The sequence below is a fragment of the Oncorhynchus nerka genome, linkage group LG27 (genome assembly GCF_034236695.1).
Source record: "Oncorhynchus nerka isolate Pitt River linkage group LG27, Oner_Uvic_2.0, whole genome shotgun sequence".
Lineage (NCBI taxonomy): Eukaryota > Metazoa > Chordata > Actinopteri > Salmoniformes > Salmonidae > Oncorhynchus > Oncorhynchus nerka.
This window is the reverse complement of record NC_088422.1, coordinates 77292053-77314808: the sequence shown is the minus strand read 5'-3', so window position 1 is coordinate 77314808 and position 22756 is coordinate 77292053. Positions and strand designations below refer to the sequence as shown.

The window sequence follows — 22756 nt, the reverse complement described above, 5'->3', positions numbered from 1 at the left end:
TGGAAACGCCAAGCGGATGTTTCACGTTTATACATCCGGTCAAATCTGACCTTTATTTAACTAGACAAGTCAGTAAAGAACAAATTCTTATTTTCAATGACGGCCTATGAACAGTGGGTTAACTGCCTTGTATTTTTCGGCGTTTATCCAAAATCACACGACGTACCATGACGGAGTTAGAGCCTACAAAAATACGCCATTACATTTATCTTTATAAAGTTAACATTTTAAAAGGTCAGCTCGGATATTCGATCTTGCTATCTTTCGGTTGCTAGTCCAGCACTCTAACCACTAGGCTACCTGACGCCCCGGCTATCTGCCATAACCTTTTAAAATTTTAACTTTATAAAGATAAATAGTAATGGCGTCTTTTTGTAGGCTCTAACTTCGCCATGGTTCGTCGTATGGTTTTTGGATAAACGCCAAAAAATAAGGTCTGTTGTAAACGCAGGTTTAGGAGATTTTATACGCTTTGTTCTATGAGATAATCTAAGAGGGGTATGCACGTCCCAAGGATTCCGGATAGCAAGGACCCTCAAAGAAAGGCCATCATTGCTATAGGTTTTTGTTCCGACAAGCTGTTGACCTGGGGAATGCTATTTACGCGCACAGGAAGAGATGTCAGCTGATCAATCGAAGGAAATGTTTGATGCTAGCAGAATAATTGTTGTCAGTTATAAAAAAACGTGTATCTGATTTCAGTATATCGTTTCTCTAGTTTCTTAATAGCTTGTATTCTGGTACTTCAACATAGAAAAATGATGTCGAGCGTTGCCTTCAAGCTGCTCTCTCTTGTTGGTTTGTTATTGATGTCAATACAGACGACGGATGCGAAGGTAGGCTCTGTTGTTGTTCACATGACTATCATCTGCTTTAAATGCATAAAAGCAATTTATATTGACATTGTTTAATGCTAGGTGTTGAGGCAGCAGCTGGCTAGATACTGTAGTTAGCTAGCTAGCCAAATATGGATCAGGCTAGTATGTCCTTGTGACGACAGTCAATGGATAAGTTAGCTAACTAGCTAGCTGGTAACCTGCTCTGTACAGTTACAGTAAATATGATTATTCCACTGGCTGTGTAAGCTTATTTTAGGAGGCAGGCAGCTAGTTATATCACCATATATGGCATTACATGTTCTCTGATATCACAGCCTGAACATTTTCCCCTCCTTTTCCCATAGAATTCAGAGGATATCCGGTGTAAATGTACCTGCCCACCATACAGAGACATCGATGGACAGATCTACAAACAAAATGTATCTCTAAAGGATTGGTATGTTGTGTTGTCATGATGTCATTTACAGATGATTACATACCGGTCATGTTCCACTGGTTCCACGTTGCCAGAGCTTACATCGCCTGGATGGGTATTTTACCTATCTGCTAACCACACTATATGTTATAACAATCTGTCAATCGATGACAGTCTATGATGTGGCATGCAACCATTTGGTTGATGCATGCAGTGGAACGTGACCACTGTCTGAGGTGTGGTGAACGTATGGGTAGGCTAACTGTAATTTTACAATGTCATGAATGATCTCAAATCCTATTTGGAGAACTGTTACAGACTTCAACCTCACTGTGCTTTCAAAGACATATTTTGATTTAATTGTATATTTGTTTTTAGTAACTGCCTTCATGTTGTGGAGCCAATGCCAGTTGATGGAAAGGATGTAGAGGCTTACTGTCTGCGTTGTGAATGCAAATATGAGGAGAGGAGTTCTGGAACTATCAAGGTAAGTCTGGGAAATCTAAATCTATCTAATCTACTATCCTGCCATGTCATGTGGTAAGGCAGAGAGGAGATTATTCTTCATAATTGCATGTGGATATTTTTGCTTAAATTGCCAACGGTAGAAGGACAACAGGCAAAGTAGGTTCAAATATAATTTTATTCAATGTTCCTGACACACAGGAGACATTACGATTTCGGCTATGGGATATCGCAACGATGTTGCCCAAGTGGGATAGCATCGGCACATGTTCTCTGCTACTAACCAGTCAACTCTTGTCTATTATTGTGGAGCTGAAATGGAGTCAATGGGTTGCAGGCAGCCAAGGCCTAATGGATTAATGAGTTTGACTGCTGAACAACTAATCAAATGGCCATCTGGACTATTTACATTGACCCCACCCTTTGTTTTTCCACTGCTGCTACTGACTGTTTATTATCTATGCATAGTCATTTTACAAATTACCTCGACTAACCTGTCCCCCTGCACATTGACTCGGTACCCCCTGTATATAGCCTCGTTATTGTCTTGTACATGTAACTTTTTGATTTGATTTAGTAAATATTTTATTAACTCCATTTCTTGAACTGCATTGTTGGCTAAGTGCTCGTAAGTAAGCATTTCACGGTGAGGTCTACCTGTTGTATTTGGCACATGACCAATAAAATGTTAATTTGATTTGTGTCCACTGTGTTCCAGGTCACTATCATAATCTACCTGTCCATCCTGGGCCTGCTGTTCCTCTACATGGTGTACCTGACCCTGCTGGAGCCCATGCTGAAGAGGAGGCTCTTTGGACACTCACAGCTTCAGAATGATGATGATGTTGGGGTATGTGTGCATGTTGCCCATCCCAACTATAGTGGTGGCCTTTTAAGTCAAAGCAGTTGTTGTAGCCATGACATTTTTGTTGTTTGATTGTGGATCTTGTATTGTGTGACTTGTTGGGGCAATGTATGTGGTGATGTTTTCAGATTTCTTTCATGCTGTAAATTTGATGAATAGCTCATAGAGAATTATGTTTGGAAATGTTTCAAAAAAAAAAAAGTCATCTCTAGCTTGTCACAATTTCACTGTCCTCCTCACTGTAATGTCTGTTTCTCTTTGGGTTCAGGACCAGCAGCCTTTCGCCAACGCCCACAACGTATTGTCTCATTCGGCCTCTCGCCCCAACATGCTGAACAAAGTGGAACACGCTCAGCAGCGCTGGCGGAGGCAGGTCCAGGAACAGAGGAAGTCTGTTTTTGACCGCCACGTGGTGCTCAGCTAAACCCATCCCCAGGAAACAAAAACCTGGGGTGAAGCAAACAATGTTACTGTGACTGGGTGTTCCCTCTTCTTTTTTTGTCTATTTTGTCTGATTCTTTCCCGAACTTCCGAGCTTCATCCTTATTGGTGTTTTGATCCTCAACTGGACCTGTATTTCATGAAATGTGATCATATAGCTCTATGTATTCAGGAGGTGATCGTAAAGGGTCTCTGCATGAGTAGGTTGAAGTGGGGCGTTGCATTTGAGACCTTTGGCTTAAGATAATGCTAGTGTCTGTATGACTTTGTATACTTTCTGATTTAATAATACTAATAGAAAGTTAGATGTTAGTTTGTTGCCCCCCAATGGATGATACGTGCCATTTTGCACAAGCTGATGATGATATTTGGCTTCTGATAAAGTAGAAACAATGGGTGACAGTGCACTCTTTTACAGTAATATTGTTAGCTTCTGATAACAGTAATGTTGGCCAAGTCACCAATGAAATTAGGTGAGACATTTGAGGGTAGAGTAAATAACAACAAAAAAAATATCATACCAAAATTAATCACTCAAACTAATGAAAACATCTACAATAAATGTAACATCTGCTACCTAAACAACAGAAGATGGGAATGAGTTGGAAACAGTAAAAATGTGTAACATCAGTCTCTTGTCAAAAAGCATGTTTTTAAGAAGTGATGTATAAATTTATTTACAACCTTTTACCCTAAACAACAGTTGATGTACAGATGTATGCATTTCGTGGTGTGAACACTCCTGTATCATGTTCTCCTGTAAGGCTAAGTATAATGTAGCATTTGGGAGACATTTTGACAGTTAATGACAGTTATCATCTGATGGTACATTTAATGTAAACATTAGTCCTCTCCTTTGAATATATGTGTGTTACTGTAGTCAGAGCCCCCAGCTGTCACTGTCTAGAGTAGATGTACACCATCTCTGCACCTTGCTTGTTTTGTTTTCAGCTATCTACTCCTCTCCATTTAGATACATTTGACATGAATCATACATGAATGAGATCCTCCTTTATTCAAAATTTAAACAGCTGTCATTGTATTTTGTTAGACAGTATTGATGATAACATCTGTCTTTGATGTAAAACATTTTTTAATGATCATTTGGCATAGCGAGGGTGGTTGTAAAGTGGGTAGAAAATGCTACTATTGGGTGACCTAATGAAAGTGTTAAGTCTTATCTGTGATAACATCACATTTGAAATACATTTCTGTAATATTTATAATGCATTTGTTTAATGCTGACGATGTCAAATTCCTAGACCATCCTCCAGGAGTCGTGCTTCAATATAAAGGGTCAAATACATTAGCCAAAATTGATGATCGCATTGATAGGCGCAAAAAAACATATTGCACTAATGCAGACATTGATAGGCGCACAAAATGGCAGGTACTCTATACCTTCGGAGTTCTATCAATATGATCATTTTAGTACAGGGCTAGTACAGGGCTTTGCTATGCACAGGGCGATAAACATCAATGCTACAACTGATGAGAAATTTCAATAACCAATGGATTTAAATTGTATTAATGCATTAAAAATCCATCATTCATAATATAGCCCAGAGGACACGAAATCTGAACGAAAATAATCCGTCTATTTCGCAAGTTCACCATTGAACAATAGAACACGGAGTAAAATGACAGGATAAATTTGCAAATAAAATTGATCTCTAATGACAGTATGTTGATATCATACAAGACAATAGTGATCATTTATTTACTTTTCATGACTTTTGCAAAGCTGCCGTCATCGTTTCCTGTTCTCTCCCCTTTTATTTTTTTGTATGCATGCAGTCCGTTATCCAGAAAAAAGTAGGCTACACTCGGTGCAGAAAATTCAGATTTAAGGATACTCGGCAAGAGAGCTACATTTGCGTTGTCAAAGAATGGATTGTTGAAAAATACTCCAATAAGTGTATAAAGGATAAGGTAAGGATCGTTTTCCTTTTAATTTATTCATAAAGTAAACCCATATATTGTAGTTTTAACTTAATATAATGCATTAACTGTTTTATGGAACTGATTCATGCATTTTCTGTTTTATGAAACTTGCGTGGGTAATAATGCAGAAAATCATAAAAAATTGCCACAAAAAGGTTGAGATTTTTTATGTGAGTAACTTGCTGGTTTGAATTAATAACCTACGACCATCAACAGTTTCCTCAAAATTGTTTTATTCAATACAGTAACCTCAAAATCAAGTGCTGTACTCTGAACATAAACTAGGGGGCGCCTTAGGCCTTTTATAGGAACTACCCTAAGTACCCAATCTGGCATCTTAACTGAAATAATATATGAGTCTTTTGTACCATTCTTACCATTTGAATATCAGTCAATTTGGGTGATTTTCTTTCTTTCTTTGCAGTATGCTTTTATTGAAGTATTAAAATGTTGCTTCATGCCTGAGGGAATGCAGGCTTCTGGACGAAAGTAAAAGTATTAGAACTACTCTTTTACCTGAAACTCTTTCAAACTGAATTATTGCATGTCCAAACAAAAACAATACTCCAAGGTACTTCCTTTTAATAGGACCCATCCTGTGTTTTAAGGGCCAGGCTCTTATCTGTCCCTCTTTGGTTAATGACAGACGGAGAGGGTCTGTCTCCTCAATCCCCCCTTCAGTGCCTCAGTGTCAGACAGTGGGAATCGTTTCAAGGCTCATAGAGGCTGCATCCCTCCAGGATAAGCTTCATTCAGAACCTTCCCAAGGTTAGTCTGACAATGGTCAGACTAACATGTCTGCTGTCTGGAAATACCTTTCAATGCCACTGAAATGCAAGATAATAGAGTGTATAGGTAGGTCCTTGCAGAGCAGTTACTCCCTGTGCTTTAAATTGATGATGGGCTATTTGGTATGATTTATTCCTGTCTATAACAGTACAATGATTTCCAATGTTTAGAATATGAATTATTAGACATCTCTTGAGTAAATACTGTGGTTAAGGAGGGGCCCATTCTCAGAATAGAAATCTCTTTCATAAGGGAGAATAAATACTTCCATGCATGTGTTTATCCTGTAATTCTTAAAGGCCCAATGGAGCCGTTTTTATATCAATATCAAATCATTTCTGAGTAACAATTAGGTAACTTACTGTAATATTTTTTCATTAAAATGGGCAAAAATACTTTTTAGCAAAAAAATTATCGAGCTAGTTTTTGCTTGGACTGTCTGGGAGTGGTCTGAGTGGGGAGGGTAAAACTTAAAACTAGTTGTTAATGGCAGAGAGGTTTGGAACTCTCTTTGTTATTGGTCTATTATTAAGCAATTTACCGCCTGGTGATGACACATGTAAGCCAAAACTCTCGCCCATGCAAACAGGCTGATTAGAAGGTCCTGTGTAGATTGTATTTTCAACCACCAATTATCAGGAAATAACACTGATCAAATGTTTTCACAATTTTGCAGTATTAGTTTAATCAGCTGTTATACAATATGATACAAAACACAGATTTAACAAAATGTTGACTGCACTGGGCCTTTAAGAAAGCATCTGGAGCAAGAATGAAGACAATGTGCAGGACATTCCTCTACTTTCAGTATGTGAGGCTGACAGCTATAATACCATTAACACATTGAACTAATCAGGATGAAGGCTAATGTGATTGGAGGCTGCCAATTTCCTCCCTGATAACAAATACGGCACAGGATCATGTCCTAAAGTGTTTGCCCAATTCCAACAGTGCTGCAAAACATAGGCGGGTGTTTATTAAAAATGAAAAATAAATCCCATGTGCGGTAGTAACTTTAGATCTGTGGAGATGTGTATTATTTGTACATGGGGACAGCAGTGGCAGATCTTTTAAAAGTCTCATGGCAGCCTTTGGTAACAGCGTTCTCCATGGGTCACAGATTCCAAATGGACTCCATATGGAGAGAACAGTCAAAAGGGGCCATAGTGATGCCTGAGGCTGTAGCACCTATTACAAGTATGCATAACAAACACTCACACACACAGAATAGTTTATATGCCTCTAGTAGCTTTCCTTGTGACAACAAAAAGTTCAGCTTTTTGTCCATTTTGAGATATTTCTCAGCAACAGAATGAGATCGAATCATATTATTGCCCTATGCTAAGGGATAAAATAAGATGGATACGATTACCTTATGATGCTAGATGAACCTAGATGAACCACTGAAAAGTCTACAGGCCCTGAAGCTTATTTTGATGCAAATTGGTACTTTAGGTGGAGAGGAAGTATTTATAGTGTGAGACTTTTCATCTCTCTTCATTGCTGTAGGCCTTAGGGCAGTAGTATTGGATAGACATCATCAACATGAGAGGACTCGACTGCTGGTGCCTCATGACCTGTCTTGAAATTGAATATGTTGTTCCTAAAAAAAAACATCTTTATGTTAAAACAAGCAGTTTAGACTTGCGATTCAATCAGACCCTATGCTGTTAGGCTGCTTGGAGGCTTTTGTATGCGACTGGCCCATCCTCATTTCCATAGCTCCCTTGACCCGCTGGCCCTCGGCTATTTAAAATCTCCAGATGCCGGAGGAGAGGCTCTCACAGGAATATTTTGTGGTAAGGGTGTGGTGAATGCTCAACAGTGTACTGGAGAGGGTTACTGTCAAATTTCTGAGGCTTTTGTGGATTCACTGAACATGACCGATGGATCCTACGCAAGGTACATTGGACCTGTAACAGGTCCAAAAAACACTGGCCTGGTCGTATGTTTTTTCCCTTTGCCTGAATGGCTTTAGCAGGTGTAAAAGGTGGAGAGTTGTAGACCTCAGGGAGATGATTTTAAAACAGATTTATGCCATCAAAACTGTGTGGACAAATTCCTGAGCCCGAGCATTGAAAAAGGTTGCATTCTTTTGTGAAAGTAGCCCTATACAAACAATAACAGTCTCTCTTTAAGTAGTGCTTATTTAGGATTGGACTGTATTTGATTTTCTCATGTTACACTGACAGAGAAGCAGCGTAATGTATTGCTTACATTGTACAGAAGAAACCCTGAAGACAAGACTTCTTGACACCACAGCGGATTCCAGGAGGTTGTTCTTCGTTGTGCATCCATGCTACTGGAGCCAGCCTTTCCCAGTATGAAACAGCACTAGTACCTCTGCTAATTTGAAGCACAAAGCTGTCAGAGTCCACTCAGTACTCTTTATACTATGAGGCTTTGACATGTCTGAGAGACAACTACACTGAACAAAAATATAAATGCAACGTGTAACGTGTTGGTCCCATGTTTCATGAGCTGAAATAAAAGATCCCAGAAATGTTCCATACACACAAAAAGCTTATTTCTCTCAATTTTGTGCACAAATTTCTTAAATCCCTGTTAGTGAGCATTTCTCCTTTTGCCAAGATAATCCATCCATCTGACAGGTGTGGCATATCAAGAATCTGATTAAACAGCATGATCATTACACAGGTGCACCTTGTGCTAGGGACAATAAAAGACCACTCAAAAATGTGCAGTTTTGTTACACAAAGTCAATGTCATAGATGTCTCATGTTTTGAGGGAGCATGCAATTGGAAGGCTGACTGCAGGAATGTCTACACGAGCTGTTGCCAAATAATTGAATGTTAATTTCTTTATCATAAGCCACCTTCAACATCATTTAAGATAATTTGGCAGTACATCCAACTGGCCTCACAACCACAGACCACGTGTATGACGTCGTGTGAGCGAGCGGTTTGATGATGTCAACGTTATGAACAGAGTGCCCAGTGGTGGTGGTGGGGTTATGGTATGGGCATAAGCCACGGACAACGAACACAATTGCATTTTATTGATGGCAACTTGAATGCACATAGATACCATGACGAGATCCTGAGGCCCATTTGTTTTTAAAGGTATCTGTGACCAACAGATGCATATCTGTATTCACAGTCATGTGAAATCCATAGATTAGGGCCTAATGAATGTATTTCAATTGACTGATTTCTTTATATGAACTGTAACTCAGTAAAATCGTATACATTTTTACATGTTGCGTTTATATTTTTGTTCAGTATAGTTAGATCTCAGAGTAAAACGACATACTGACAAATCTGTGGACTTCCTGGAGACATGTTATTGGACATGAGTCGGATGTCTGCATCTTACGACTTCCTCCGTTCCTCAGTCAGTAGAATGAAAGGATGCTCCGGGGGGGACTGTATGAAATAGTGCACACTGTGAGTAAAATATATGATACATACTGTAGTTGGAGACTTGGTAGAAATATGGTGTGGATTCTATTCATGACAGGTAGATCGACTCCACATTTTGAATCAACGTTGTTTCCACATCATTTCAACAAAATTTGGATTTTAAGAAAAGAAATCAGTGTAAGGGAATTCCGTCTATTTTTCACCCAACTTTTCACCTAAATCTAATGACATGGCACCATTTTTTGTTGATTTCACGCAGAATTCACATTAGTTGACAACTCAACCAAATGTAAATCAAAACTAGATATTGAACTGATGTCTGTGCCCAGTGGCATTGCTTTAGATCTGATCTCCCCCATCTATGTTTCTACTGCTGATGCTCAGAGGGTTTGATGAGAGAATTGGTTTATGGGTAAGCTGTAAACTGACATTTGTTTGTGATGATTAGGCATTTCATTATAGAGTAGATATGAAAGACAGGCTTTATAATGACCATTTTCAGTCTTCTGCATCCTTTCCTGTGAAAGGGGACATTGATTCTTGATTGTAGACTTCGTGCCAATTGTTTTGGATAGAAATGTTCAGTTCTTTTTAAAATTCTGCTGTGGCCCAATAGCTGTTCCCTTAACCAGAGCAAGGTTGAGTGGACTCGAGTGTTGACTCATGCATGTTTCCAATACTTTGAATTCATGTGGCTTGTTTGTATTTTTTCCTGTTTTTCTTAAGTGCATCGAAAATGTTCCAGAAATCAGTAGCGTAAAGGTAGGGCACATACTGTTTACGGACCATACACATATTGTTTACCGACCAAATTTTTATTTGATAACAAAGAACGAAAATCTCAACAATTACAACAATGATTGTTAAAAAGGCTGTTTTGCTTGGAGGTAACCTACACTTAAGAAAGCGAAAAACAGACACAACTTTGGGTATGGTGATCTTCATAGCAGGCATCCTCCCCCTTGGGTATTGTTTAGTCTGGACTCAGGCTGCAGTGTTGTTTCTCAACATGCATGTGTGCTCTGGGAGGCTTAATGTTGGGAAAGCAGAGCATGAGGTTTATGCCTGTCTAGAGCCCTCTTATATAAAACTAACCACAGAGCGACAGGATCCACACTGCAGTCCAACAACAAGGAATCACATCTGCTAATATGTACATGGATTCTGGTAACTGTCCTCAGTGAACATGTGTTCACTGTTTTGAATATCTGAATTATTACTTTGAGATATGTCTCCAACCAGTATAATGTCCTAGTATAATTACATATAATGTCAAAAAAACATTTAATGGATCTTGTTAATAGTTTTGTAAAATAAGTGTTTTGTTAACTAGTTTTCGTTAAGTATTATGTTAATTGGTTTGGACTAATCATGGCATCTGTCTTCCAAATCATTAACTGTGTGTTCGTCATTCAGTTTGACCTGAAATGATGTCTTTGACAAACCCTTCCCTCTGGAGATAGCCTCATCACCAAGCCCTTGAGGCTGTTCAAAATTACATGATTTCACTAATTGACACAGGTCTTTAAAGGTTCAACCTTGACTTTATCTTCTGAGATGTGTTTTGACATTTTATCTATCTCCTGGATGAATAGCGGATTAATTCTGCATCTCTGAGTACCATTCTGTAGTTGAAACGTGTGTGTAGGCCTATTAATTATGTTCTTGTTACATTGTGATTTTGCTAGTTTGTGTTATAAGTAGTTGGATACAGCAAAACAATACAATTACACAGAAATCTTCTCTTAATTGTTTCCCTGAGAGAATATCCACGCTGAGTTGAGTAGTTATTAATTCCAGAACTAAACATAGTGTTATCTCGTAGCTGTTATTGATGAATAAATCTCTCTCTCCAAACGTGGAAATATACTGTACTGGCTCATCATGCTGTCCACTTTATATGTTGTAATAGTCACTTGTTGACTTTAGTTTTCAACTCGAAGACTTTCTTACCCCTCTGGCATGTGTGTATTTGAGACCATTCTAGCGTTGTCTTGTGCACTCCCAACTGTCACTCTCTTTATATGCTGTTAGAAGGCTAGGAAAAGAGTGTCAAAAAACATACAAATGGAATGTGGACCACATGATAATGATGTCCTGAGGATAATTCCAGAGCCTATCTGACTCTCTTGGTCATTCCTATGAAATATACTGTTTAATAGACAAAGAACTGATGCAAGCTTGTGTGTGGGATAGAGGAAAGGGGCCAGATCCATTGAAGTGGGGGCAAACAACCCATCTCCATGGAAACTAGTCCAGCCCTCGCCTCTCCAGAGGTCTCAATGAGGGAGGGATTTGGTTGGAAAGACATGACTCTCAGTTCAGTGGGAAAGCTGCAGCTATCCGGCAAAACGAAACGTTTTATTTTTTTGCTACAATTTATCTAACGGGATTGATATTTGCTGGCATTTTTTGGGGGTAAAAATGGCTGTGGAAATGAGGCGCTACTCTGAGGTAAAGCCGGTCGCCATTTGAATTTTTATTTTTTTACATGATTGGGGATAGTTTATAAAGGGTTAACGAGCATATAGCTAGTTGCAGCAAAAGTATCCGAATGCTGTACAGACAGAGTTCGGAAAGCGCAAATTCATCTCGTGGTTATATGCGACTGTATCAATTGACAAACCTAAAGTATAGCCTACAATACATTTTTCGCTGAAGTGATTTTACCGTATTTGGTAACAACAGTTTTGGGGATGTAACGCTATCCTTGTTGTTAGCGTTACATCCCCACTTGAGCACTTTCAAGTAGATAATGTGAATGACAAAACAATTTCATTAAATCGGACTGAGTGAGTTGAGGCTAAATAAATTATGCCAAACTAAAGTTTACATTGTGGAGCACGAGATAATTTATTCAATTCAAAAGAAGGTCAACTGTAAACTCACTTGGGCCTCCTTGGGTTCTTGAGAGCTACGGATAATAAACGTTCTGAGATTGCATCCGCCTCAGATTTACTAATGCTGTTGAGTGAGAATATCCATAATCATAGCCTATTATGTGCTCTAATGTGGATTATATTTTTTCTCTCTGTTAGATGAAGTTTTTTCCAGAGCTTTTCTTTCCAGGGGTACCTCCTGCTATCACTATCACTGCAACTAGGCAGACGCTGCAGCTGCAAGCTCTTTTTCTTGAACATTTCCCGAACAGACTGTCTATTGTGCATATCTAACAATGACCTTTCCTTCTCACTGGACTGGATTGTCAGCAGCAAGATTGGGAGGCCCCTCTGTTCTCTGGCCAGGGCTTGCATAACAGGGGCGAGGGTGGGATGTCACCAGATGCGTTTTAGGCCGGCATTATCAGACAATGTGTATGATATCATACACACACCCCGTTATTGGGTAAGACTGGTAGACTATATGTATGCTGCTATGCCCAGTGTCCACACATCATAATAGAAACCCAATGTCTAGTGGAGCCACACAGCTTTAGGGTGCCTTTTTCCATTTTATTTACTGCCATCTAAATAGCATGCGTGGCATACTATTAGCCTATAAGCCATATAATGATCACTATCCTGTTAAAGCTGTTGGAATTCAATGTCAGTTTGCCAACTTAGATGATGAGTTGTAGATCTGTGTTGTTCCCTCAATGGTTTAAGATTCATGGGGAAACCATGTGATAGACTGTGAACAGGATCTGAGTGGAATATAGCCCACAGAGAATGACTGTATTGGATGTCACAGTTAAACCATAATTTGACTGGGTTTAGGCTATACATGCAGCAATGGATAATCCAGTCACAAGTCTGCCCCACAAGTGTCAAAAGTTGTGTCAGTTCTTTTTTCTTAGCCTTGTTAAAGGTTAATGGTGCATCACTTTTATGCAGTGCCTTCAATGTGCCGCATCTTCCTCCTGGTCCTCCCTTTTCTACTCCATTTCATCTCAGCCATTTGCCTTTTAGGCCCATAGCAGGAATAAAGATGTCAAGACATTGGGCCATCTATGGTTTTGGAATGGAAGCGTGGTAGTTCAACCAGTGTATGGATCCTAGGTAATCATGTAGCTAAGCTTAGCTCGTAACTTGGCATAAATTGTCGCACAATACACATTATGGAGTGATTCAAGTTTAACATTTTTATTGTCAAGTGCACAAGTACAGTGAAAAGCCTTTTCTTGCAAGCTCTTTCCCAACAATGCAGTAATTAATATCAGTAGTACTATAAAAAAGCCTAGTATTGACACTGATTCACAGGTATTCTGTGTTATCCTTTCTGCTCACCACCCAGCCTTTGTAACTAAGATCCTGTACAGTAGGTTGTCACTTCCTTTTAATTCTTGTTTTTGTTTTGAATGACGGAGACCTTTGATTTACTCTGTTTAAGCAGATGGGGAATGCTGTCGCTTTTCAAATATCACCAATCTCATTCTCTCTTTGGAGTTTGGTATTACAAATATTGAGTGTTTGCACAACCTTTCATAGACATTCTTAAACCTGTCCAAGGCATATTCAAAATGGTTTGAGCATGGCATTCTTTCAGGCTCACTTGCCATGTAAAGGCTATTGGTAAGTTAAACTGCCTGTGACCAGAAGTAAGTGCTGGGAGGCTGGCACTCAGGCTCCACCTTGATGTGTTGTCACTATCTCACCCTGGATTACATACCATTTGCCTTACTATACATTATATCTTCCTGTTTTGATCATGCAAAGGTGCCTTAAAAGGAATGATATTCAGATGTATTTTCTCTGCTTCTCTTTTGATAGCTCACTTTACACATTTCTGTAATCCATCTATCTTTTACATAGGATATACACTCAGTGGCCAGTTTATTAGGTATCTAGTACTGGGTCGGACCCCCTTTGCCTCCAGAACAGCCTGAATTCATCAGGGCATGGAAACATTGCTCAATTGGTATCAAGGGACCTAACGTGTCCTAGGAAAACATTCCCCACACCATTACACCACCACCAACAGCCTGTACTGTTGACACCAGGCAGGATGGGGCCATGGACTCATGCTGCTTACGCCAAATCCTGACTCTTCCATCAGCATGACGCAACTGGAATCCGGATTCATCGGACCAGGCAATGTTTTTCCACTCTTTAATTGTCCATTGTTGGTGATTGTGTGCCCATTGGAGCCGCTTCTTCTTGTTTTTAGCTGATAGGAGTGGAACCTGGACTGGTCGTCTGCTGCAATAGCCTATCTGTGACAAGGACTGACGAGTTGTTCATTCCGAGATGCCGTTCTGCACACCACTGTTGTACTGCACCGTTATTTGCCTGCTTGTAGCGTGCCTGTTAGCGTGCACGATTCTTGCCATGCCCCTTCGACCTCTCTCATCAACAAGTTGTTATCGCCCACAGGAGTGCCGCTGACTGGATGTTTTTGGTAAACCCTAGACACTGTCGTGCGTGAAAAGCCCAGGAGGCCGGCCATTTCTGAGATACTGGAGCCGACGCACCTGGCACCGACGATCATACCACGCACAAAGTTGCTTAGGTCATCCATTTTTCCCAATCTAACGTTTAATCGAACAGTAACTGAATGCCTCGATTCCTGTCTGCCTGCTTTGTATAGCAAGCCATGGCCACGTGACTCACTGTCAGTAGGAGTGAACTGTTTTCGTGAATGGGGTGGTGTACTTAATAAACTGGCCACGGAGTGTAGGCAGTCATAAGGGTTCAGTCAGATCCCCTCTCATCCCTCAAATTCATGATCCATAAATTAACCCTCTTCCATATCAGAGTAAGGGAGAACAGTGAGTCAGTCGTAAGGCAGTGGAGGCACACAAAATGTTTTGTCCTCCTTTCCTTCTTTCATTGGAAGTTAAAGCCTGTGTGTCAGAAGTCAGCCCATTGACATATATCTTACATCTCAGCTCCCTGCAGCGGCTCAAATGGACATAAGCCTGTTTTCCACATGCCAGCTTCAACAGCTGTGCATGCTCATATCCAGGTTGCCCAGAACACTTTTCCCCAGCTTTCCAAAAAGGGCATATCTGCCATTAGTATTGCCTTGAAGATAAAAGAGAACTGTAAACAGCTGAAAGAATTGGTTCCATCTGGCACATTGAGTCAGAGAGCTACGGTGGCAGGGACTTGTGGTTATTGTGTAGGGAGTGTGCAGCTGCCATGAATAGTGTCAACCTGGGGTGCCCCTGCCCATAAAGAGGCGAATGGAGCTCTGTGGGATGGATATTTAAGGGGCCCGACAGTGCTCAGCAAACAGCCGCCCACTCTACGAAAAGATGTCCACTGGACCATTCTTTAGAAAATCTGGCACTGAAAGTTAAAAGGAGACAAAAGCCAGCCTCTTGCGGCCTATGTGTTAGAGCGAGGCAGAGAGGAGATTTGTATGGACTGTTAATTAGGAACGGAGTTCTCATCCAGGTGGAAGGCCTTTTATAATGCTTTCATGTTAACGGAGACGTTATTCATAGTCGTTCTCCTCAACCTAAACACATGCTTGGTTCATGACGACAGGCTGTATGTACATACACCACATGAACAGTTCCAATGTGTCTCCTCCATGTAAAAGGTTTATGAGGACCATATGATGTTATGTTAGGGACTGAGTGTCTGGAGTAGCTCCTCCTTCCCCTCTACCATATTTACCCAGTAATTCAACCTCCAGACTCACGTCTGATGTCGGATTTCCAACAGCAGTCCCAAAACCTCTTTCCTCGCTGAGAACGCACGGAAGAAACATTAAATGGTCTTTTGAAGACGATAAAGAATGCCTGTGGATACATGGGCCCATGCACTCCTCATGTCCTCTGGTGAGTTGTGACGTCTGGAAAGAGTTTTCAGAGGTTTTACTCTGCTTTCCCTGGCTCAGCTCAACAGTAGTTTGAAAACCTTGGAGTATGCTGATCAGCAGAAATGGTCGGGAGGACAAGTCTGCCAGAGAGGCCGAGACAGAGGTGTATAGTAGCAGACTGGAGAACAAAATTAGAACAATGCTTCTATTTCTGGAAGCCATTGTGTCTGTTGTTATTACTTGATTTCCACCAGAGATGTGGTGGTGCTGGATGGAAATTACATCAAGCCAAGGTTACTCCTCAGGAGGTTCATTTAAGTTCATCCATTGTGATGACAAACACTAAATAACAACTTACTATTATCATCACAACCCAGACTATGAAAGTTCTGTGTTCACCAAATCACATTGACATCTCATATTCGGTATGTAACTGCCAGGTGTTGATGAACAAAGATGCATAGTTGAGTGTCTGAGAATCTTTGTTGGATGATAAAGAAGCTCTTATCATTGAAGCCAGGTGCTCCGAGCTCCCGCCCCTCTCCTGTTCATCCACCCTTTAAAACATAGTCTAATGTGTTGAATACCAGGCCTGATGGACAGGACAAATATTAGCACATTCCTCTATGTGATGGGCTGGCCTGTGGGCCTGTTGACCTGTCAAGGCTGACAAGGCCATGGACCTAATGGCTTCACTATGAGATGAAACATTCCACAGCCCATGCACGTCACACACACGCACACCCACATACACACAAACTAGCGGGAGTAGATTTGTATAGTATTTGTGTGTTTCGGTCACCCGATAAAGGACTTACTTTTTAACCATGAGTTTCCCCATTCAAGGACATGTTGAAAACAAAGAGCTCTTCTGTTCCACCCCAAACAGTCTCAGGAACAAACACAGACTTGCCTCCTCAACAAGCAAGCATAGTTTGTGATCTAATGGTATAGTAAGGACATAGTAACTGGACATGTAGTAACTGATATTATCTAGCCTCATGATTTCCCCCCATAATGGATATGCCTTTTGCCGTAGAATATGGTATGGCTAAGACACAACAGGACAGTTATGAGTTAGTGGTTTGGATGGCAGGTACTGTAAGTCATGTAGACAGTTCGGGAAAGAGTAAATGTCTTAGAAAAAATGTTGCCTTCTGTCTGGGGATCTAACTGTAACTGGTTCTGAGGAACCTGACGAGAATAAACATATACCTTGAACATTGTTGTTGATAGATAGGCCTGTTTATTTTTTACTCATGATTCAGAGAGATCATATCACAGGATAGTTATTTGTATTCCTTGTAACTACTGTGGAACAACATTACTTGCTCAATCAGTGTTTATCCAGTGCGCATCCCAAATGTAGGTAAGACAAGGAACTAATCACCTTTGATGTGGAGTGTTTTCCATCAATCCATCCGTTTTTCCACCTTGTGTCCTGTAGTTCAATAGAATACTGTATGTATTATGTATGAGCCTCAGTCATGCAGGGTCACAGTTAACCTGCAGTTCACTTCTGGTTGTCTGTGGACCCCTGGATGAGGTCAGAGTGGGTGTAAATCTGCCTGCTGTCATCCTGCCTGCTGTCATTCCCCATATGGCACCCTATTTCCTATAGTGAACTACTTTAGACCAGGACCCATAAGGCTCTGGTCAAAAGTAGTGCACTATGTAGGGAATAGGGTGCTATTTGGGAATTAGACCATGTAAATGCAGCATGACTCGACTAGAATGCAGAGGTGGGAGGACAGACAGCCTGTTGAAAGGACAGTTGTTAGCTCCCTTTTGTCATAATTCCAGGCTGTGTCTTGTTCATAACGTTCGCTGAATGTTAAGTCAATACTCAAATTACATGTCAATATCTGACAGGGCGGTGCATTCCTGCATAGGTAGTGATGCAGTGGTGAGAAAATAGGTGGATAAACTCTGATTGCCGGTCTCTAATAAAAGTAACGCCTACTTTCAATGCATTTTTCTGCAAAAGGTGGGTAAACTGTCAAGCAAAAATAAAGTGTGTTTACTTGTGTTTACCCTCCACTACACTACTTGTCTCATTTGAGCATCTCTTCCTTGACATTTATAAATGACTGAAAATATAAGTTTAGTATGCAGTGTTCTTAAATCTCATATACCAAGTGCCAGCAGTCAGTATTTTCATAATATGTGTGCAATGCTTGATCATTTGTGTGATATTAACAGAGAGGTCTATTTTTTGGGTGACCTGAACATTGACTGGTTAGCATCTAGCTGTCCTCTCAAGAGGAATCTTCTAACTGTGACTAATACTTGTAATATGAACCAGGTTATCACTCAACCAGCTAGAGTGCATACCAAAAGTGTTGGATCTGTGACATCCACTTGTATTGATCATATCTTTACTAACGCTGCAGTGCTTTGCTCCAAAGCAATATCAGATTCCATTTTCTGTAGTGACCATAACATTGTGGTAATAACAAGGAAATACAAAGTACCAAAGATTGGGCCTAAAGTAATTAATAAGAGATCATACAAAATGTTTTCTCAGGTCTCTTGCTGAAGATGTTAAAAATGTATGTTGGTCTGATGTTTTGAACAGAGGCCCATTGACCTCTTTTCAAAAGTAGTGCACTATATAGGGGATAGGGTGCCATTTAAGACATTGCCATACTCTAGCCCTAGACACGAACCATGACCACCTCTTACTGAACATGGTTTTACAGTTTGCTGCTGCTTTGACATCCCAGGAAAGAAACTGTATTTTACCCAATTTTTCTCCCCAAATTTTGTGATATCCAATTACGATCTTGTCTCATCACTGCAACTCCCCAACGGACTCTGGAGAGGAGAAGGTCGAATCATGCATCCGCCAAACCACACTCCTTAACACCCGCCCACTTAATCCGGAAGCCAGCTGCACTAATGTGTCAGAGAAAACACTATTCAACTGACGACCGAAGTTAGCCTGCAGGTGCCCGGTCCACCACAAGGAGTCGCTAGAGCGCGACGAGCCAAGTATAGCCCCCCCAGCCAAACCCTCCAATAACCCCGACGAAGCTGGGCCAATTGTGCACCGCCCACGGCCGGTTGTGACACAGCCTGGGATCGAAACAGGAGGCCTATAGCTTGTTTTTTAATGTGAAGAGATGGTATCAGTCTCCACGAAGTCAGCTGGTTAACACCTTGCTGTTTACACCCCAAAGCTCCATCTTAGACTTCTCTGACCCAAATCTCTCCATTGTTGTGAATTTGTGAAGTAGGTTGTGCATATAACCTATATCACTACACTTTTAGAAAAAAGGGTTCCAAAAGGGTTATTTGATTCTTTTGGGTTCCATATAGAACCCTCTGTGGAAAGGGTCCTTCATAAAGGGTTATTCAAAGGGTTCTTATGGGGACAGCCGAAAAAAAATGTGGGTTCTAGATAGGACCTTTTTCTCTAAGAGTGTAGCCATGGGTGCCACATGGTAAATATTGGCTGATTGCACATAGAGTATGAGAAAGGTGCCGAGACATTGCTACAGTGAAAGTTGAGACACAACACTCAAAACTATGAATCACCAATTCACTTGTTGCCCTCAACTTGGCTTCTTTGTAATTACATGCTGAAACCTGCCTACTGTTCTTGCATTGTACAAGTTGCCTGTTAAAGGGAATTTATTTAACAATCACTGCCATTTCCTTGTCATTACAAAGTGTTCCAGATACACTGAGTGTACAAAACATTAGGAAAACCTTCCTAATATTGACTTACACCCCTTTTTGCCCTCAGAACAGCCTCAATTCAAAGGGGCATGGACTCTACAAGGTGTTGAAAGTGTTCCACAGGGATGCTGGCCCGTTTTGACTCCAATGCTTCCCATTGTTGTGTCAAGTTGGCTGGATGTCCTTTGGGTGGTGGACCATTCTTGATACACACGGGAAACGGTTGAGCGTTAAAAACCCAGCAGCGTTGCAGTTCTTGACACACTCAGACCACCTACTACCGTACCCCGTTCAATGGCACTTAAATCTTTTGTCTTACCCATTCACCCTCTGAATGGCACAGATATACAATCCATGTAAACATTGTCTCAAGGCTTAAATATCCTTCTTTAGCCTGTCTCCTCACCTTCATCTACACTGATTGAAGTGGATTTAACAGGTGACACCAATAAGGGATAATAGCTTTCACCTGGATTCACCTGGTCAGTCTATGTCATGGAAAGAACAGGTGTTACTAATGTGTTGTACACTCAATGTAGGTATAGGCAGTAAGCCTCATATTTGGAAACTGTACTGATCCGAAGTACTTCCAAAATTGACACCTAGGCCTATAAAGAATCCTGGGGTACTCTACATTTGTTTTGATAGAACCATTAAGATTAACTGAGACACTTTTCAAATGTGTTTTTAATTGCTGCGGTTTATCAGTATGCCTGTCTCGATAAGTTCTCCTTTTTTCTTTTTTGAATATTTTATTTTTGCATTTTCCAATTAAGAACATTCAAAACAAAAGTGAAAAGATATTAGACAACGATAGGACAAAGTGACAGTAACAGACGAGCGTAACATTTTTTAATTTTTTATTATAATTATATATACAAACATACAATAAGAAAAAAATAATAACGAGACATTGGATCACCTGCCGTAGGCTACATATTATACATTACGTGGGAAACATTATGTGAGGATTATATATAGATTCAATCAATGAGATGTGGGGGGAGATTCTCCATATAGTCAATAAAAGGTTGCCAAATTCTGTAAAATGTCTTTAACTTATTCCTCAAGCAGTAAGTGATTTTCTCCAAAGGGATACAACTATTAACTTCCGATAGCCACATTGCAACTGGCAGGGAGGAATCCAATTTCCATTTCAAGGCAATACATTTCTTGGCAATCGCTAGCAATATTTCTGTTAACTTTATAGTATGGCTTCGCCTAAGATTGGTGTTAGTAAAGTTACCCAGTAGACAGACCTCCGGGTCTAAAGGGAATGCAACCCCGTGAATTGAGGATATGGTATCGCATACCCCCTGCCAGAAACCGTGTCGTTTTGAACACTGCCAAGTGGAATGGAGGAATGTTCCTTCATCTGAGCCACATCTAAAACATAGGGAGGAGATATCTGGGTTGAACTTGTGCAGTCTAGATGGGGTGATATAGAGCTGATGGAGGAAATTAAACTGGATCAGTCTGTATCTGGAGTTCAATGTGGATGTAACACCATCCCTGCATAGGTCACTCCATAGCTCCTCATCAAGATCAATACCCAGATATTTTTCCCATCTAAGTCGGGGTTTATCTAGCCCAGGCAGTGTTAGTCCTGACATAAGAGCATCGTATACACGGGAAATGGTCTTGAACAGTGGTTGGTCTGCGTGGCAGAGTTGTTCAATAGGTGACATCTTAGGTAGGTTCCATTGTCCCTTGAGAGTCACCCTAATAAAGTTTCGTAGTTGTAGGTAGCTAAAGAAGTCCCTGTTAGGCAAGTGGTATTTCTGTTTCAGCTGATCAAAAGACAGAAGAACTCCCTCCTCGTAACAATGTTCCAGAAGAGTGATCCCTTATCAGACCGTGGTCTAAAGTTACTATTCTGGAAAAACATAGGGATCAATCTATTGTTCCATAAAGGGGTTTTAGGGGAAAGGAATCCCCCTCGTCCGAACAGCTCATGCAGTTTGCACCATGCCAGGACAGAATGTATGATTAAAGGGTTGTCTGTGATGGTTTTTATAGATTTTCTGTCCCATTTGTAAAACAATTCTGCCCCAGAGTCATCATTTACCTCAGGCTTTTCAATGTTCAACCATGAGGGAGAGGGACCATTGTCAAACCTCTGAGCCAGAAACCTAGACTGTGCAGCCCAGTAGTACATTCTAAAATTGGGGAGGTTTAAGCCCCCTTGACTGTAATCAAGGGTCAGTTTATCCAGGCCAACCCTAGGGGTTTTGCCGTGCCAGATAAACCGTCTGGTCAGCTTGTCGAGAGAGGAAAAAAATGCTGCGGGAACAGGGATAGGGAGAGATTGAAACAAATATAGAAATCTGGGCAGGACATTCATTTTAATTACATTGATTCTACCCAGTAGAGTGAGAGGTATGTCCATCCATTTACAAAGGTCAACCTCCACCTTTTGCAACAAACTGGCCAGATTGAGTTTATAGAGGTTGTTCAGATTACCATCCACCATTATGCCCAAATATGTGTAGCCCACCATCTAAAAGGAAACTTGTGCTTGATAGTAAAGATGGTCAAAGACAGACAACGGTAAGATTTCGCTTTTATCAAAATTGACCTTATATCCAGAGAAAGAACTATAACACTGTAGTAGGATCTGCAAGTGAGAGAGGGAGTGTTCTGGGTTTGTTAGAAATAAGATAAGGTCGTCCGCAAATAGTGATAATTTATGTGTATGGGGGCCCACCTCAAAGCCATGTATGTCAGGGCATGTTCTAATAGCCTCAGCCAACGGTTCGATGGCGAGGGCAAAGAGGTGGGGGCTAATTGGGCAACCTTGTCTGTTCCCCCTATAAAGAGGGAAAGAGGAGGAAGTCATCCCATTGGTAGCAATCCTAGCTTTAGGAGATTTGTAGAGTGATTTTATCAAATTTACAAACACGGTACCTAAACCAAACTTTTCCAAGACGCGAAAGAGGTATGGCCATTCAACCCTATCAAAGGCCTTTTCAGCGTCGAGGGAGACTGCGACACTAGATATTTTGTTTTTGTTAGCAAGGTGAATTATATCAGACTGGACATGACTCCAGACTCGTAGATAGCATCTTGGTGACCAGTTTACAATCTGTGTTAAGGAGAGAGATTGGTCTATAGGAGGCGCACTTTAGCGGGTTTTTCCCTTGTGGATTACAGTAATCACTGCTTGAGAGAAGGACTCTGGAAAGCAGTTGTCTTCTCTGGCTTTTTTAAGTACCTCCATAA

At 40.7% G+C, this 22756-nt stretch overlaps 2 protein-coding genes across 4 annotated transcripts in view; both read left to right on the top strand.

Moving 5' to 3' along the window:
• Window positions 1-456: 456 nt before the first annotated feature.
• On the top strand, window positions 457-3655 carry LOC115112450 (transmembrane protein 9B-like). Its single transcript, XM_029639525.2, has 5 exons — window positions 457-836; window positions 1184-1275; window positions 1633-1741; window positions 2438-2569; window positions 2853-3655. Exons 1-5 carry the CDS (start codon window positions 759-761, stop codon window positions 3006-3008), a joined length of 567 nt encoding a protein of 188 aa, XP_029495385.1. The 5' UTR covers window positions 457-758; the 3' UTR covers window positions 3009-3655.
• Window positions 3656-4154: 499 nt separating this feature from the next.
• The window catches only part of LOC115112449 (DENN domain-containing protein 2B-like), an 82935-nt gene continuing 64333 nt past the window's right edge, over window positions 4155-22756 (top strand). Inside the window, exon 1 of one of the 3 annotated variants that reach the window (XM_065012021.1) lies at window positions 4155-4957. The gene's annotated coding sequence lies outside the window, so the exon portion shown is untranslated. Of the gene's footprint in view, window positions 4958-11436; window positions 11597-22756 lie in introns of those variants that run through there. The other 2 variants (XM_065012022.1, XM_065012020.1) reach the window with 2 other exon arrangements.

Excerpts from the sequence above, each read along its gene's own strand:
- LOC115112450 (XM_029639525.2), top strand. The coding sequence starts at position 759 with ATGATGTCGAGCGTTGCCTTCAAGCTGCTCTCTCTTGTTGGTTTGTTA. Across the intron at positions 837-1,183 it reads TACAGACGACGGATGCGAAG|AATTCAGAGGATATCCGGTG; the intron begins GTAGGCTCTGTT and ends CTTTTCCCATAG. Across the intron at positions 2,570-2,852 it reads AGAATGATGATGATGTTGGG|GACCAGCAGCCTTTCGCCAA; the intron begins GTATGTGTGCAT and ends CTTTGGGTTCAG.